The sequence below is a fragment of the Montipora capricornis genome, chromosome 2, assembly GCF_036669925.1.
Source record: "Montipora capricornis isolate CH-2021 chromosome 2, ASM3666992v2, whole genome shotgun sequence".
Taxonomy (NCBI): Eukaryota; Metazoa; Cnidaria; class Anthozoa; order Scleractinia; family Acroporidae; genus Montipora; species Montipora capricornis.
The window spans coordinates 4,972,185-4,988,407 of NC_090884.1; the positions used below are offsets into that span (position 1 = coordinate 4,972,185).

Consider the following 16,223-nt stretch of genomic DNA (forward strand, 5'->3'; position numbering starts at 1 on the left):
GGGCTACATTTTTCTATTGTTTTAGCACCAACATGGCTGTCTTATCACGTGAGAGCAATCAAAGAATGTAAGAACGCCTTTCTAGAAATGGTCACTGCATGGACTGAGCAATTTAAATGAAATCATTTCAAGAAGGCGGATCAAGTGGATTCAAGTGTGATATTTTTTTGGGCAAAAGTGGGTTTCAAGTTTTCGTTTGCTTTGTTCACGAATTCAAAGGAATGTCAAGGTGGTTAAAACCTGCAGTTTTAAAGTGAATTTTAAATGCGTCTTAAACAGTAGAACGTACTAAAAGAACAATGAACACAGGGGGTTGCTGCCACAATGTTTCTTACGCAAGCATGACGGCCTTTGTGAAGAAAATTTTCACGGCTAGATAATATACGTTGCTCCCCCAGCTGTACTGTAATAAGCCGACCGATAAGTTTTTTTTCCTTTTACAAAATTAGCCTTGGTCTTCGAGTAATTGTTAAAAACAAATCATCTTAAATAATGATACATCCAAGATAGGCCGAAACAAAATTTTTGAGACATCACTGCCTTTTTCTGTTGTTGGTGTTGTTAAACGAGCAAAATTCTTGTATAATTTTGTCTTTCTGCCTTTTGATTAGCTTTTTAAATAAAGAAAAAGCCAATGTTCAGAGTTTGCATAAAAATCGAGTTTTTTTGGTTACGCACAAAATAAAGTATCTCCATTGTTCTTGTTTGAGTCTTTAAGAAGTTGTTTTTGTTTTGTTTTTTTAGCGAAAATGAATTGAAGTGCGTCTAAGCAAACAACCTAACGACAGATTTGATTTCATAGAGCGACGTATGTTTTAAATTTGGAAACATTCTAAGCTCACAATTTATAAATTATAATAACGGAATGTCCATTGTTTAAATACAAAATTATGTTGTTTGTTTTACTTTACCTGAATTCAAATTATTTGAATGTCAAATAGTTGTTGATCGCCGGAGGACTTTTCCTTACCACGTTATGGAGTTCCTGACCTCTCCTAGAAATCACACCGACAATCACAAAGATTCCTCTATTTCAACTTGGTTTTAAAGGTTAACTAAAAAGAATAAATTACCTCGTTTACATGGCTTTCGTTTCTGAACAAGGCGTAAACCATGCAAACGGGTGAGTACGATATGAATTATTCATTAATTTTCATGTAGCTTTGTTCTGTCACACATAAACTTTTTACCACAGTAAAAATGTTGAGTTCTTCAAATGATACTAAAAACCCCATCATGGTCATCATCATCATTATCACATTTAAAAATTGGTCGTTTATGAATAGTGATATTGTAAGAAATACTGAGTTGTTATCAAAAAGTGCAACAACAACAACAACGTTATTTGCACATTGTTATCCAAACAATATTTACATTTAATAAAGAGTATCTTAATTTTTAAAAAAAATTGGAAGAGCTACGTGCGTATTATTGACAGTGGCATAAAGAAGTTCGAATTACCACCAGAACAGATGATCATGATACAACAGGTAATAAAAAAGGCGGAGAAACGAGAAATTTAACAGCAATTAACTATTTATAAGAGTAGAATTTTAGAAACCAAAAGAGTAATATTAAAATGAAATACCGGAATTAAACAACAGATAATAAAAAGGACTTAAAAACGAAAAATTCGACAGTAATTATAAGCAAGTACAATTTTAGAGTACTAAGAGTAAAAAGAGTGCGATAAGAATAACATACGTTTGAAAATAGGCGCGACAAAAATCCTTGCTACATTATGGACCGGAATTCTCGATCATACGCGATTTCCACACAGATTGTAACAAGCTTCCTAAACTTGAATTTGCATTTTCTCAACAGGGAACGTGAACAAAATGAGGTCGTTCACTAGAACAGAACCTTATGTCAAATAAGATAACTAATTTTGTTTAGCATACAGCTTCCTAACCCTAACCCTACACCAAACTTAACACCCCAATGAGGAAGGAACCAGATATTTTGGCACCCGCCAATTTAAACTTTACAACAGAGCACCAGCGTCCAGTCTGCAAAAAAACATTTCTCACCTCTATCTTGAGAAGACCGTACACGCACGGTTCTTACGTTACGTTGATGCCTGAACAATGTACTGAAATGTCAATTCCTGGTGAAAGCCAGCATGTTAATGTTTTTGCTAGGCTAGGTATCGGAGAGCCAGAACATGTACGCATGGGCTGACGGAATGTTTGAAAAAGTGAGAAAAACGCAGTACCTCCAGACATGGCGCAAGAGCGTCGTACCAAACGAGTCATCCCGAGATTTCGGCCCGTGGGATCGCTTTTGGACGCAGTTGACCCTTCGCTGCTTTCTGCTACCGACCTCGCCTCCCAGAACGGCATTCTCTACTTTCGAATTTCCCATAATACACTTTGTTTTCCCCCCAAATTTTGGATAAACTATTGTTTTCAAATGCTCTTGGGGACACTGCATATTCCCAAGAGCATTTGAAAACAATAGTTTATGCAAAATTTGGGGGGGAAACAAAGTGTATTATGGGAAATTCGAAAATAGAGAATTGAGTGAGAGATGATTAACCATTAACTTAATATTAAATTAACCATGTGAGACAAATCCTACGTCTACTCACAACTCCAAACCGCCCTTGTCAATTAAGCGTAAGAATTCGTTTGCTTATATATTCAAGAGAAAATTAATTTTATCTGTCATATGGTAAGCACTGAAGTCGCACATTGCAAAGTGTGCGTACGCGCCCTGCTTAAGGTACATACATACATGTATGCATGCTAAAACTCTATTGCATCTCGAATTTCACAATAACTACAAGAGCTAATATCTTCGAGACATTACATTTACAATTAAAATACGTAGCATATACAGGTGCATGACTAAATACACAAAATTTAAAGATATATTAATTAAAAAGAAAAGCCGCTGTAGAAAATGCGGCCCTAGATTCTCTTTAAAACCAGTCAAACCAGTAAACTCAGTGGTACGGATAAAATCAGGTGGCGCATTCCGCAACTTAGCTGATACGTAAGAAAAAGAACAAAGACCACGACTGGTTGTTCTAGGTTTATTGAGGGACAGAATGTAATTTCCGCGAAGATCATGCATAAGAAGAGGAAGGGAGAGAAAACGTTCTTTCATATAAGCAGAAAAACCCTTAAAAGGTAAACAACAACAACGACATACTCTTCTACAGTAATATGAGGAAATTTTGAATGCGCTTATTGTAAAGAGATGAAGAGTTTGACTTAAGTAATCTGCCAATATAAATCTCAGTATTCTCTCAAATACATTATACCGTTCCTTTGGCAAGAAATTACGAAAGGCCAGACTTGTTTGCTACCCGCCGCATAAGACAGAAAAAGGCACTCATTTCCTCCGGCCGCGCTTCAGCCATTTGAGGAGGGCCACTCTCGTGCTTCTCAAGTTGCCTCGCCCATGCCCAAAAAGAATTTTGGATAGTTCTGCCATTCCATGACAAGGGAAGATCCCCGTTTCTCATTTCATAGATTTTTTTTAAGTGTTGGATCACCCCGGCAGTCCTACCGGCAGAATACCGCATCGATTGAAGTTTTTAGCTTTCAAAACTTGCCCAAATGGCATCGGTAGGTGCTGGAATTCGTCTACAGAAAGGCCAGAGAGACAACTTCACTCGTGAACCGCCATGTTTACAACAGAGCATTTTAGGCGTCCTGGTCTGCATAAAACCTACCTTACCTTTATGCCTGTAGAATCTGTTCCAACTAAAATGTCAATTTCTTGCAAAAACCAGCATCTTAATTTTTTTGGTAGACTAGGTATCGGAGAGCCAGAACATTTACGCATGCGCGGACGGAATGTTTGAACAAGAGAGAAAAACGCAGTACCTCCAGACATGGCGCTGGAGCGTCGTACCAAACGAGTCATCCCGGGATTTCGGCCCGTGCGATCGCTTGATAGTTAAACCTGAGCCCACATAGATGTTTTAATGAGATTTTCCTATACGGCGAAGCGACTGTAGGCTCGATCTCCGCCGCTCACTCGAGTTCGGGTATCCTCCCTCACGAATGAAGTTGTCTTTCTGTGGACGGTTTTCAGGACCTACCTCCTTTAAGCAAGTTTTTAAAGCTAAAAACTTCAATCGATGCGGTATTTTGCCGGTAGGATTGGGTGACCCGACACTTATAAAAAATCTATGAAATGAGAATCGGGGATCTTTCCCTTGTCATGGAATGGCAGAATTACCCAGAATTCTTTTTGGGCATGAACGAGGTAACTTGAGAAGCACGAGACTGGCCCTCATCAAATGGCTGAAGCGCGGCCGGAGGAAAAAGTGAGAAGGAAATTTCTAGCCAGCCAGATGCTAAGGAGTAGCCCTGATGTACCTATAAAGACCAGCCTGTGGTGGTGCTTCGTCTAAGATGGAGGTGAAAAACTGACTGGCTTTTCCTCTCAACCGAATGATCTGGTGCCCATGATGGGAGAAAGGTTTTCGGCCCCAACAAAGGGAAACTTTATTTCACAGGTAATGTGAGCGTGGAAAAACAAATCATTGTGACATTAGCCCCAATACGTATTGCGTACCTATTTTTGGAGGACATGATGGAAGGGTGGGAGACTGAAGCCCAGCAGAGGATGACTTTTTTCCCAGTCCTCCCAATTCCATATTCCTCTCAAGATGGACGACATTTGCAGCGAAATAGATCGGCTGACTCTTGAATTTTTCGATCATTTTGAGGTTCTTCAAGAAAAGAGACAATATCTCAATGATGCAATAAGAGATGGACATCTAAACTTGTCAAAGGCTCGCTATTCAATGGGGAATAAAGCAGTAGGTGCCTTGCAGTATAGCCATAAAATGGACTGCGCTTTGTACCACGTCGACTGTTCTTGTTCAAAAGAACCGAAAGATAGCGCTTCTCTGTCGTTTCAATTGCAAAAGTATTTGCCCGGAAAAGGGTTGGAATCACCAGAGACCTTCATTAACACTTACAAACAAGAAGAAAATACTCTTAGAAAAAGAGTTTCAGATTCTAATAGTCGTGTCGGAGGACGCGAGGAAACAGCGGGAATAGAGGAACTCAATGTCGAAAAAGAAGACAAATTGCACTCGAATCGCTCAAGTAATGGGTGTGTTCAAGATCCAATCAAATGGTTCGGAATTTTGGTTCCTGGATGTTTGAAAACAGGACAGAGGAACTTCCAGACTGCGATTGAGCTTTGTTGTGAAGTCGCTAACCTAGAGTCCAAACTGCGCGAGATTATACAAAAGTTCAATGCCTTAAAAACTCGTAAAGAGAAATTGATTTTGGAGAAGAGTAGAATCTCACAAGAAAGCGAAACTTAATGGTGTTAACTTCAGGTTAGGGTTACAGAGCCCTGTGTGCCAAAAGTTGTATTTATTGGCTTACGGTTACGGTAATTGTGATCATGAAATTTGTCGTGAAATATTCATTAGTATTCGGGTACCAGACATCCAAGAAAGGAGAAGAAAATATGAAAAGTGCTTTTGTTGGCAAACAAATTGTCACAAACCTAAATAAATTGCACTCAAATCCACTGAAAGGTGAAGGTAAATATATATATTTTTAAGGATCAAGCACTGTCATTGTGTTACTCACATTTGAAATTATCAGAGATACAAGACAAAGAAAAAACATCAATTATTTTTGTACTGCCCAAGATGTCATTGTTAAGAACAACCTTCAACCGACAGGCTTTTCGACTGTTTGCTTTTGTTATGGAAGTCGTCGTGATCTGATTGGATGAATTTCAGCTTTGGAGGGATTTTCACAGAAGAAAATTGTTCCACAGCACACAGTGCCTGATGATAGGCCTTTAAGGACGGTGCCTACTATTGTTATTGCGCATATGTTCTGCACTTCTCGAGATACTCGGGTTTCCTATCGGTGATGCTTACCAATACAGGGATATTTTTGCTCATTTTAAAACTATACGGAGAAAGTAGATCTTAGTAAGTACCCTTGGTATCCAAAAAGAAAATTGGGGGTAACCATACAGTTTTGAGAGATTTCGGGAAGAATGCTATACATTGCTTTGTATTTTAAAGCTTTTATACAAATATTATTCAGGAATTATCTTTGAAAAATGCTTGGTTACCCCCAATTTTCTTGTCGGATTTCAGTAACACTTGTTAAGATCTACATTTCCTGCATAACCATAAACTGGGGCAAAAATATCTTTGAATTAGTAGGCACGTCCTTAAAGACTCCAAATCAAACTGTGCTCAACTTCAAGTCCTTGCATTTTGTTAATTATGTGAAGACTTGAAATTAAACCCAGGCCTCACTGCCGGCTAAGAATGTGCATACTCACTGACTCCTGGGAGTGACGCTTAAACAATTTTACTGTCTGACGCCAGACGATTTTACTTGTCAATGGGGAGCAGTTTGGGAGTTTTAACTCCCAAACTGCTCCTCATTGACAAGTAAAATCATGTGTTACAATTAAAATGGACAGGTTAAATTTTTCTACATAAATTGACACTCTCCTTTCCCACCCCAATCTTCTCTCACGTTTCACTGCTTCTTTGTTGACTAGAGTTGGAACATTTTGGTGTTTGGTCATCAAAGCAACCCTCGTTTATATTGATCAGACAATCTAAAACTTTGGTTGGACAATGTTCAATGATCAAATGGTAAATGTAAATTTATTTCCAACACTGAGTGAACAGTCACAGTGTGTGGCCTCCACAAAGTACTGTTACAAAAATTCAAATGATCCTTGTAAGGTGGATAGCAATTTCTTTTCTTATGTGGCAACGGTGCTTTCCCCACATAGGAATGTTATCATTGTTACACAGAGAATGCATAAATCTACAGGAAGGCCATCAACACAATAAAATTCATTTCCAGCCCATGTTGAAAGGGAGATTTTGTGTTAAAAGATTTTGACCAATCACAAGAGTTGAAAACAAAAGCCAAGGAACGTTTACAATTTTACATGTTCCCAACATACGATTTCTGTGGTATTCAAACTGAGACCAGATTTTGTTATATGGAAGATGGTTGGAAAGTAAGGATGAATATAATACTGCTTTATGAAGTTTTGTTAACTTGTGCTGTTTAAGCCAATCAGAAGTAAGTACAGACAAGAGTAAAGTTATCACCTTTTTGCATTCCAATTGAATTCCAACATTTTCGCTGCCATTGTTGCTATCATTCTTATCTGGACTGTTTCCTTAAAGGGGCTAGGCCACGCAATTTTAGGCAATTTCAGCACTGATCAAATGGTCATAGAATTAACTAAAATATCAAAATAACTGTTCAAAACTATAGAAGAACTCTAACAAAACACAGGGAAGCCAAGAAGGGACATGGATGGACAACACTGTAGATGATTGAAATGGATTGAATTTGGGTAAATTTGAAAAACGTCGGCCCACTTTTTTTCAAATATTTATATCAGTCTATATCAAAATGTCATTTACAAAGCTGGAAAATCATTCTCAGTTGTTATGTGGCCGTGATTTTGCAAATGAAAGACTCTTGCTCTGCCAATTTGACGTTTAGAGCTCATAATTAACAAAGTTAAACAAAATTACCTAAAATAGCGTGACCTAGCCCCTTTAATAATGTAATCAAACGTGAGGTAAGTCACACAAAAACTGCTATGGCTATGGCTCACAGAACCAGAAGGCATTCCAGTTTCGAGTAGGATGAAGCCACTGAGGGCATCGTCAAGCACTCCATCTGGTCCATTGCAGCAGTTTGTTACCAATGCCCATTCACACACCTGGGTGGAGAGAGACTTGGGGGGAGGGAGGGTGGGGCCAAGTTTCTTTTCCAAATAAAAAAACATGGCTACAGACTCAGGCCTTGAAACTGTTACCGTGGAGGGGCCAGGAGTCCATCACACTGACCACTACACCACAGGAACCCACTCGGTATAATAAAAAATGCCATTATATCTTTCCTTCAGCTAAAAGTTACCTTCCTTCTCCCTATTTTTGCATTCCTCCCGCTACAGTTCTTTGGAGAAAATGTGGACCACATACATATTCCTCAAAAACTTTTGCTGCAACGTTTTGACAGAACTATGTTTCCAGGCATAGAGGTCTTCCATTGGTCAAAAGTAAGGTACAGAATACACAAGAAAATCCTACAGCACCCAGGGAGTCACTACGACTGTATGAATATTAAAATCATGTTCTCCCAGAAAGCACTAAAAGGATAGTGTTTTTTCTTTCTATTTGTTTTTTAATTTAAAAAAAGTCCAGTCTATTTCTTTGCTGCTGTTTGCTTTGCTTCTTCTGCTTTCACTTCTTCATGTTCTTTGATCAGTGCCTCTACTTCTGTCTCTCCAAGAATCTTGATTCTGGTTTTGCCATTCTCCCGAGTCAAGGTGGAAAATTCAACTAGAAAGAGATTAAAAATAAAAGACAGAAATACATTTTGATAAATTCTAGTGATAATTCCATATACTAACAGATATTATTTTAGGTTTCTTTTTGTTAACACGTCAAATGACTTTTAAACTTTGTAGAGAATAATTAATTTTGCGATCTTCTCAGTCGCTTCGATCGACAGCCAAAATTCAGCCGGTGATCAGCCGACGCTTAGCAACATTTCTGAGTAAGGGGCAGGGTAAAAACACTCTATTAATTAAACTAGAAAAACTCTTCAGAAAGCCCATTCAACCATGCCACAGATGAGATGAATGCTCTAGAGATGCACTGAATCAGATACCTAAACAACAGCTGGGGGCAGCTTTAATTGTTGTTCAACAGGTTAAATTGAATAGTACCGCAACTGAATAAATTTTATTTAACCTACCCTTATCAGGAGTCAATTTAGTTATGTCAAGAGTCTTATCAAGAACTTTGACAGCCAGCTTCAGTGCATCCTTTAATGTCATTTCGTCATCTTTGTACTCCTGCTTTAGCATGGATACTGCAGCCTAATGAACAGAGAAGGATTACAGGCACATTTACTTTTTAACAGAGCTGTGTTCAATCGAGCAACATAAACCCAAGGCCAAATTAAGATAACTGACTTTGTGCCAGATCTGGACAACGAAATCCACCAATAATTAGGTTCAGAAGGTACTGTATAATGCAATAATTGATTATTGATGCTTAATATGGGAAAATGCAATTCCCTCGTAATAATAACATTATTTTATTATTTTATTTTTTATTTTATTTGTCTCTTCCAAGTGTTCCAAGATTTCTTAAGCAATCACCAAGCTCACCAATGCAAACTCAAACAACTCTACAGTAATGTAATAATAATAATAATACTTATTAAATTCTCAACCTCGGATAATGCAATTCTCGTGCTCTGATTGGTTCACTCAATCTCGGTTATCGGCTCATATACCTTAGTTTGACCTTATATGGTAAATGATTGCGCTTAGCGTTGCTAAACTAAAAACGTTTACGCCAGAAAGCGAAATTTCTTTCGGTATAAAGCAAAAGAAAAACGTTTTTGTGGAAAGTTTGGATCACTTTCGAAGCTTAGAGATACGCAAAAAGGTAAGAAATGTTTTTGTGATGAGCCTGCGTCTGTCTGACCACGAGGTATTACACAACATCGCATCTTCATCAACTTTTTTCGATTTCGCTAAGATTTTCTCGCTTTTTTCGCTCGTATTTCGTACTTCTAAACTTTTGGAGTTTAAGGAATTTAATAAAACAATTATTCCATTCGCGCTTGTTGGATATGAGAGTGGTTACAGCCAAGTCGGCGCTACGCGCCTCGTTGGCTATTTACCATCTCATATCCAACACGCGCTCATGGAAATTATAATTGTTAATTATATTGCAAAAGTGCTTTCCAAATTTAAGAAATTCATGCAAATGTATGGATACATGTAAATTTACAGAGGATTTTAAGGGAAGGTGTTTGTAGGTACAGATGGTCATGGGAAGTGGACTAGGCAAGTTTTTCACTTAAATCATAATTATTTTCAAGCAAAATGATATCCGTAAACGTTAAGACATTAGGCTTGGTAACATAAATGAAGAGCAGCACTCCCGTCCAGAAGCCACCCATCACTGAAAAATGCTATGCTCACGTTAAATAACAATACAGTAAAAACCCGAGTATAAGAACCTAGGTTTTTCCGAGTTACCCTAAACAGGTTCTTATATAAAATGGTATTTAGTGTAAAGTTAGGCTAACTAGGTTAATGTCCAATCTGATTCTGTTACAATCAAACCTATAGTACTGTAACCTTCACTATAATTGTCTTTTAATCTTGCATACCCAACAACATAACACAATAAAATGTCAAAGTTTCTCTTTAAAAATGTCCACTGATATATATATATATATATATATATAACTAACTGCAGACAGTACTGTTTCGGTCTTCTGGGCCTCATCAGTGCAGTGCTGATGTTTGGGAGGGAGGTTAAGCTTATAAAACCATCCCGAATGTCCCGCACATGTGGTACATCTATATATATATATTTTTTTTTTTTTTGAAAATAAGAACCTGTTTTAGGATTTTAGCCTAAAATGGTTCTTATGTGAAGGGTGCTTAAAAATGAAATTTTAGCCTAACAGGTTCTTAAATGTTAGGTTCCCGTACGCGGGTTTTTACTGTACTCAACTTCTACCCTTTTGTGCCAGCTAACGCCATATGACTTCTCAACACTCACCACACTGTTATTTCCAATGCATGTTGCCTTCCAACCACTGTAATTTCCACTGGGATCACTCTGGTACAACTGAAAGCCATAGTGTTTATCCCATCCCATATAAAGAATAGAAACACCAAAAGGCCTTAGGCCTGCAAAAAAATCATAACAGAGATACAGGGTTTTCACTTTTTCAACATTTTAGATTTTACTCACGTGACACTGCAGCAATGGAGTTAACACAACAGTCAGTCGCTAAAATTAATCTTTGCAACTGTTTGAAACGCATTGCAGCCATTTTTTCATTTTTCTAACAAATCCTGCCATTTTATAGGCTTCGAAATCCAAGGCAGAAGGGGGGTGGGTCTATTCCTGATTTGACATCACAAACTGATTTACACTGCATTAACTCTTTGTAAAAATGCATGCAAAGTAGATTGTGACGTCACATCAGAAATAGACCCACTCCCATTCTGACTCAGTTGTGAACAAAAGATGCTTGGATTTTCGCAACTTTCAAAGCCTATAAAATAGCAGGATTTGTTAAGAAAAAGGAAAAAATAGCTGCAATGCGTTTCAAACAGGTGCAAAGATTCATTTTAGCAAAAAAAATCTTTTGGGGTTTAAGGGGCACTTTAATTAATTAAGAACTAGGCAAAAAGGGCTAATTTACAAGCAAACAATAATTGAATACTAAAATAGCAATGTTTTTAAAGTGCAACGCTCCTTACCGTGGCCACCCAACAAACATTCACATTTGACATCAAATCAACAACCCATGTAACGGTGTTCAACTAACAACTGTGTGAGCTTTGCAAGGAGGGGTGACTGTCAATCAAATTCCCACTCCCTGATTGGCATATAAGTTTTAAAAAACTTTGTTAGGTGGCCATGGTAAGGTGCATTGAACTGTAAAAGAGAATGTTGGTCCATCTGAAGGTGAATTTGTAACCTCTTTAAAAATGGAAATCTGATACTGCACCTGATAAGGCAACTGGTGAGCCAACTAGTATGTGGTAAGCTACAGGTATTCGTCTTTAAACTTACCACCAAACTGTGTGTAGGCCTGTTTAACGTCACACAGAGAACTGACAAGCTGCTCACAAGGAATTGCCTCTTGAAATTGTAATAAATATCTAAAGAAAAACATCATTTTATCAGAAAATTCAATGACACAAAAATGATTTGAAAAAACATTAATAAGTTTACTAAATGCAACAAAGCCAAATTTACAGTACAACCTTTGAGCAATCAGTCTAAGTTGATTTGTCAGCACATTTGCATCAGATGTTATACCAGCCACACTGCAGGCCAAGTCACTGGAATAAGACAAAACTCGTTATTACTAATATTATTACAAATTGAAAGAACCAACAAAGCAGCTCACACAAGAGATTTCATAACAAAATAATAATTGGCCTGCATACAGCAGTTTTCAATATGGAGCCTGTGACAGAATGATGTGCATGATATGCATGAAGTAACAAGTATCAGCAATTATTGATGCTGCCAGTGTGTTTATTTTAAATTTTATGTTCTTTACTTAAAACCCAAAGGACTTACTCATGTAGTTTATAAATCTTTTCTGAAGCAAACACTTCATCAAGAAGTTTATTTGTGTTTCGCCGCTCAGCAGCCAGTACAATACCATCGTTAGCTAAAACTCCAAGACAAATACCAGCATGACCAACTGCCTCCATGGCATACTCCACCTGATATAGTCGCCCTGATAAAAAAGACAGTAAAATATGTTTTCACTCTGAATAGGTCACAGAAACCGTTTAATGACACAGCATCAGTTTTCTTGTCCATTCCGCCATTGGAAATTTCAGAAAAAGAGACATATGCTTTTCTTTTCCAGATGTTATTTCTGTAGTGGGTCTCCCATGCTTGACTTTCCAGGAGGGGGATAACCTGTAAATTGCCTCCCCTACATTACAGCTCATTGGTCAAGGAACACCTTCTTGTGATACCCCTAACACGGCTGCAGCAGTCACCACTGGGTTGTACGCTGCATACTGCATATGATTTAGTGAATACCCACTCTCAAATAAAAACTTTACCAATAAACTCCCTAACAAATCAGCACTTTGACACACCTCCCTATTAATAATGACATTATAAATTTGAGGTTTTGACCTGGGGTGCCAAAACATCTAAATTTGATAAGGGGTCTGATACAGTTATTGTCAGCATTGATTTTCGTACTGTTTCCCTGATTTTTTTTTCTTTTTTCATTAGAGTCTATTGGAGAGTTAATTAATGAAAAGTGCTGGTTATCCCAGAGGTGTCAGTGAACATGGAGGATTTTGTTTACTACCTTCAGGCGAGAAAATCGTTGTTCTCGTATCATAACGCCGGGACTAAGAGCAAAAAACAATGTAAAAAGTCAGTTAAAAAGAAATAACATGAACACAAACTAACAAAACTACATAAAAATTGGAAAACCCAATAAAAAAATGTGGAGGAAAAAACTCCAACACAACAGGTTAAAAGATGGACGAAGACAGAAATTTCGTTCCTCGATTTTGACAGCAAGAAGTGAGACAGTAGCATCTTGATTCCCTTTGATAGTTATCAGCGAGTGTTCTTGGCACTTAATAACGAAAAAGATGGGCAAAAACAATTTGATTTACTCACCATTTTGAAAGAATGACAGTGCACGTTGTGGGGTTGAGAGACTGGAACCAATTAGTTCTGCTCATCCTCTGTTCAGGCAGCCGCTGCTGGCTTGCGGATTCGGGATTGCACCACAACATGGCGAAGACGGCGAAACATCGTGTTTGATAAAAATTTGTCCTGTAGAAAAATCTCTGTTTCTTGGGATAGTTTAGCAATAGAAAAAAATTATGAAGATCACAACACCTCAGCATCTTTCTGAACTTCAGAAAAATCCGAAAAACATAAGAAATATTTGTATATTAGCACATGTTGATCACGGTAAGTGAATCAAAAATATTATTTTTTGCAACAATTTCGTGTCATTCACACATCTAGGATAATTTAGTTTGGTTCTCAATTTCAAGGTTTCTTTTTTTTCTCTGGTAGGAAAAACGACAATAGCCGATGCCCTTGTCGCAAGCAATGGGATCATTTCTCAGCGTTTGGCTGGCAAAGTGAGACAAAAATTTATGTGATTTTGACAAAGAATGAAAAAATATGAAGCTTGATAAATATCATTAAATTTGGTTTTCAATTGTATTGGGTCGAGTACAGCGTGGTAAAAATTGACTGAACATTGAGCTGATATCTAAAAGCTTCTCTAACACACATTATCTTCTTTGACCTCCCCCCCCGTGCCCCCCGTCCTTCTTGTAATAAAGCTACCATCTTGGTGTATATATATTGCATAGAACAATGTATGAAAAAAAGACGATTCTGTCCAAGTTTATTGCAAAGACAGAAGATTCTAAAGCTTGACAAAGTATTTGTCAGCCAATGTGCTTATAAAAAGATAAAGGATTCAGCTGACCCAGAATACAGTAGGAGAATAGAGCGCTAAATTTTTCCTTTTTATTCCCATAATATTTCAGTGGGAAAAGTTCTATACAAATGTAAGAAAGACTCTAAACTTTACTGGGCATATTATAACCAAAATAAGCCCACATTAAGGTTTTCCTTGCTCCTTCAGTTGGTGATTTAGAGAGAGACAAATGAACAAACTGGCTGACCTAATCAACTTTTCTTACAGTCTTAAAGAAAGAATTAGGAATGGTGCATCTCAATTACAATCATAGACTAAAGTAGTTGGGAAGGTTATGTAAATGAACCGCACCTGAAAGCTGTATTTCAACCTGCTTCTGTTAAAGCGCAAAAGAAATAGTTTCTCCCTCTCTCATACAGCCCCCCCCCCCCCCTTCCTCCCCCTATTCAATTTTGGAAGATAACACAACAATTTCCCACTAAAGCCATTCAGTCTTGCACAACATTCAATCAGGGGAGTGGCCAGAGAAGCAAAGAAGACGTCAAAAGTGCTGACCTTCCCAACGGTTTTGTCTATGATTGTAGATTGGACTGAAAGCACATACTGGTAGAAGACATCTCTGCTAAATTTGGCTACAAGAGGCATCTGTGGTCTTGGAACATAGAGTAATACCACAGCCTGACACAATGTTTATTATTAATAACATTATTACAAGTGCCATTCAGACCTTGACGCTTGAAATGGGTTCATATTTGCTAGTGAGTACCAGAGCTGTACTTGTTTTCCTTTCTTCTTGTTTAGCTGAGGTACATGGATAGTCGAGAAGATGAGCAACTTAGAGGGATTACAATGAAGTCAAGTGCAATATCTTTGCTTTTCACTAAAGGTATGTTTTAATTTTGATAGTTTCAGGGCATTGACTTGCATCCGAAAATATTTTGAATACACAAGAATATGAGGGTCAACTTTTGATCTGACCCTGCGTAAGCTTGAGCATATGAAGATATTTACAATTCTGTATCTCAAACAGTATTGGAGAGCAAGGTTGGCACTGCAAACTATTGTACGTGTACAGTGTATGTGTAAGTTTGATCCCAGAGTCTGTATCATCCTTTCTCCTGAAAAATGCCCACCTTTTCCAAATTTCCAATCTTAATTTATCTGGATTTATAGGAGGAATGGTCCCTTTTCCTTTTTCCTTAAATTGATAATATTCTTCACACGCATTCATTTTTTTTTTCTGTTGTAGATGAAGAAGAATACATAGTTAACCTTATTGATTCCCCTGGTCATGTGGACTTCTCCAGTGAGGCAAGTCACATGTTTTTTCATCCTACATGTTATTTAAGGACGTTCGCGCCAATTGTTTCTGCGCATCCTTACTGCGCACGCAAATGCACACGCCACGTCATACACGAGCGCGCGCGCTAAGTAATAAAATGAGAAATGGTAGGGCAAAAGGCCATTGCTATAGCTTTGCCTGGATTTAACGGTCTTGGACGTTCGGTGACCCCAATTTTTCTTTCCAGAAACGGATTTTATTTACTATTATCTCCACGTTGTGCAAAAATGAACAAAAAATCAATGTGGGAAGTTAAAAAAATTTCAAGCTTTCTGCTCACGGGACATCAAATCCTGCCATCTTGCGTCGGCAAGGCTCGTGAAACTGTGGTCGCTAAATGCGAACTTGATCCTTAAGAACCCTCACCAGTTGACTAAATTCACTTAATAAGTCCACTTAAACAATATTTGGCAGAGAAGATTTCACTTCAAAGATTTAATTGCAATATATTTGGGTTTACAGACACTGGCCTTATTCGCTAACGAAGCCCGATTTTGGGTGTTTTTCCAGGGAATTTTCTCTCCAAAACGAAGTCGGTGACCCCTCATTTTTTTTACATTTCTGACATAAGTAACTCATCATCTTACAGTGGCAAAAGTTTCAGAAAAAAATCAATGTTGAAAAATTTTCGCGCGAACGTCCAACATGTTCAACATGTTCAATATGTGTATGAAAGAATGTTTTTTTATTTATAGGGGAGAGTATTCAGCCACACAAAGTGGTCAAACAGCATATGCACTGGTATTTACTCTCTGAACAAGTGACAATAGACCACTTTAATAAATGGCAACCACATTTACACTCTTGTGTATTTATTCATCCTAGCAAGGCTAGAAAGGCTTAATTAGCATTAAAACAAAAGAATACTTTATTTGTCCGCCATTATGAAAGAGGTCTATATC

The 16,223-nt window shown here is 37.7% G+C and overlaps 3 protein-coding genes across 4 annotated transcripts in view; 2 read left to right on the forward strand and 1 right to left on the reverse strand.

Moving 5' to 3' along the window:
* Positions 1-4,618: 4,618 nt before the first annotated feature.
* LOC138038558 (coiled-coil domain-containing protein 115-like) lies at positions 4,619-5,664 on the forward strand. Its single transcript, XM_068884502.1, has one exon. The coding sequence runs from the start codon at positions 4,628-4,630 to the stop codon at positions 5,294-5,296; it is 669 nt and encodes a 222-aa protein (XP_068740603.1). The 5' UTR covers positions 4,619-4,627; the 3' UTR covers positions 5,297-5,664.
* Positions 5,665-8,147: 2,483 nt separating this feature from the next.
* On the reverse strand, positions 8,148-13,240 carry LOC138038557 (proteasome subunit alpha type-4-like). Its single transcript, XM_068884501.1, has 8 exons — positions 13,196-13,240; positions 12,876-12,918; positions 12,119-12,281; positions 11,797-11,874; positions 11,603-11,691; positions 10,577-10,707; positions 8,745-8,868; positions 8,148-8,326 (listed from the first exon to the last, which is right to left on the reverse strand). Exons 1-8 carry the CDS (start codon positions 13,196-13,198, stop codon positions 8,190-8,192), a joined length of 768 nt encoding a protein of 255 aa, XP_068740602.1. The 5' UTR covers positions 13,199-13,240; the 3' UTR covers positions 8,148-8,189.
* A 48-nt stretch (positions 13,241-13,288) lies between these two features.
* LOC138038559 (elongation factor-like GTPase 1) overlaps positions 13,289-16,223 on the forward strand; it is a 26,835-nt gene continuing 23,900 nt past the window's right edge. For both annotated transcript variants that reach the window (XM_068884503.1, XM_068884504.1), the window contains exons 1-4: positions 13,289-13,495; positions 13,604-13,671; positions 14,781-14,865; positions 15,229-15,290. In XM_068884503.1, the coding sequence (XP_068740604.1) occupies positions 13,405-13,495; positions 13,604-13,671; positions 14,781-14,865; positions 15,229-15,290 (306 nt within the window). In that variant the 5' untranslated portion in view covers positions 13,289-13,404. The remainder of the gene's footprint in view (positions 13,496-13,603; positions 13,672-14,780; positions 14,866-15,228; positions 15,291-16,223) is intronic.

What these genes read in the sequence shown, in the direction of transcription:
- LOC138038558 (XM_068884502.1), top strand. Translation starts at nt 4,628, where the DNA reads ATGGACGACATTTGCAGCGAAATAGATCGGCTGACTCTTGAATTTTTC.
- LOC138038557 (XM_068884501.1), bottom strand. An exon ending in CTTAGACTGATTGCTCAAAG is followed by an intron (nt 11,692 to 11,796) that starts GTTGTACTGTAA and finishes GTTTTTCTTTAG; the next exon opens with ATATTTATTACAATTTCAAG. An exon ending in TAAATTGACTCCTGATAAGG is followed by an intron (nt 8,327 to 8,744) that starts GTAGGTTAAATA and finishes ATCTCTTTCTAG; the next exon opens with TTGAATTTTCCACCTTGACT.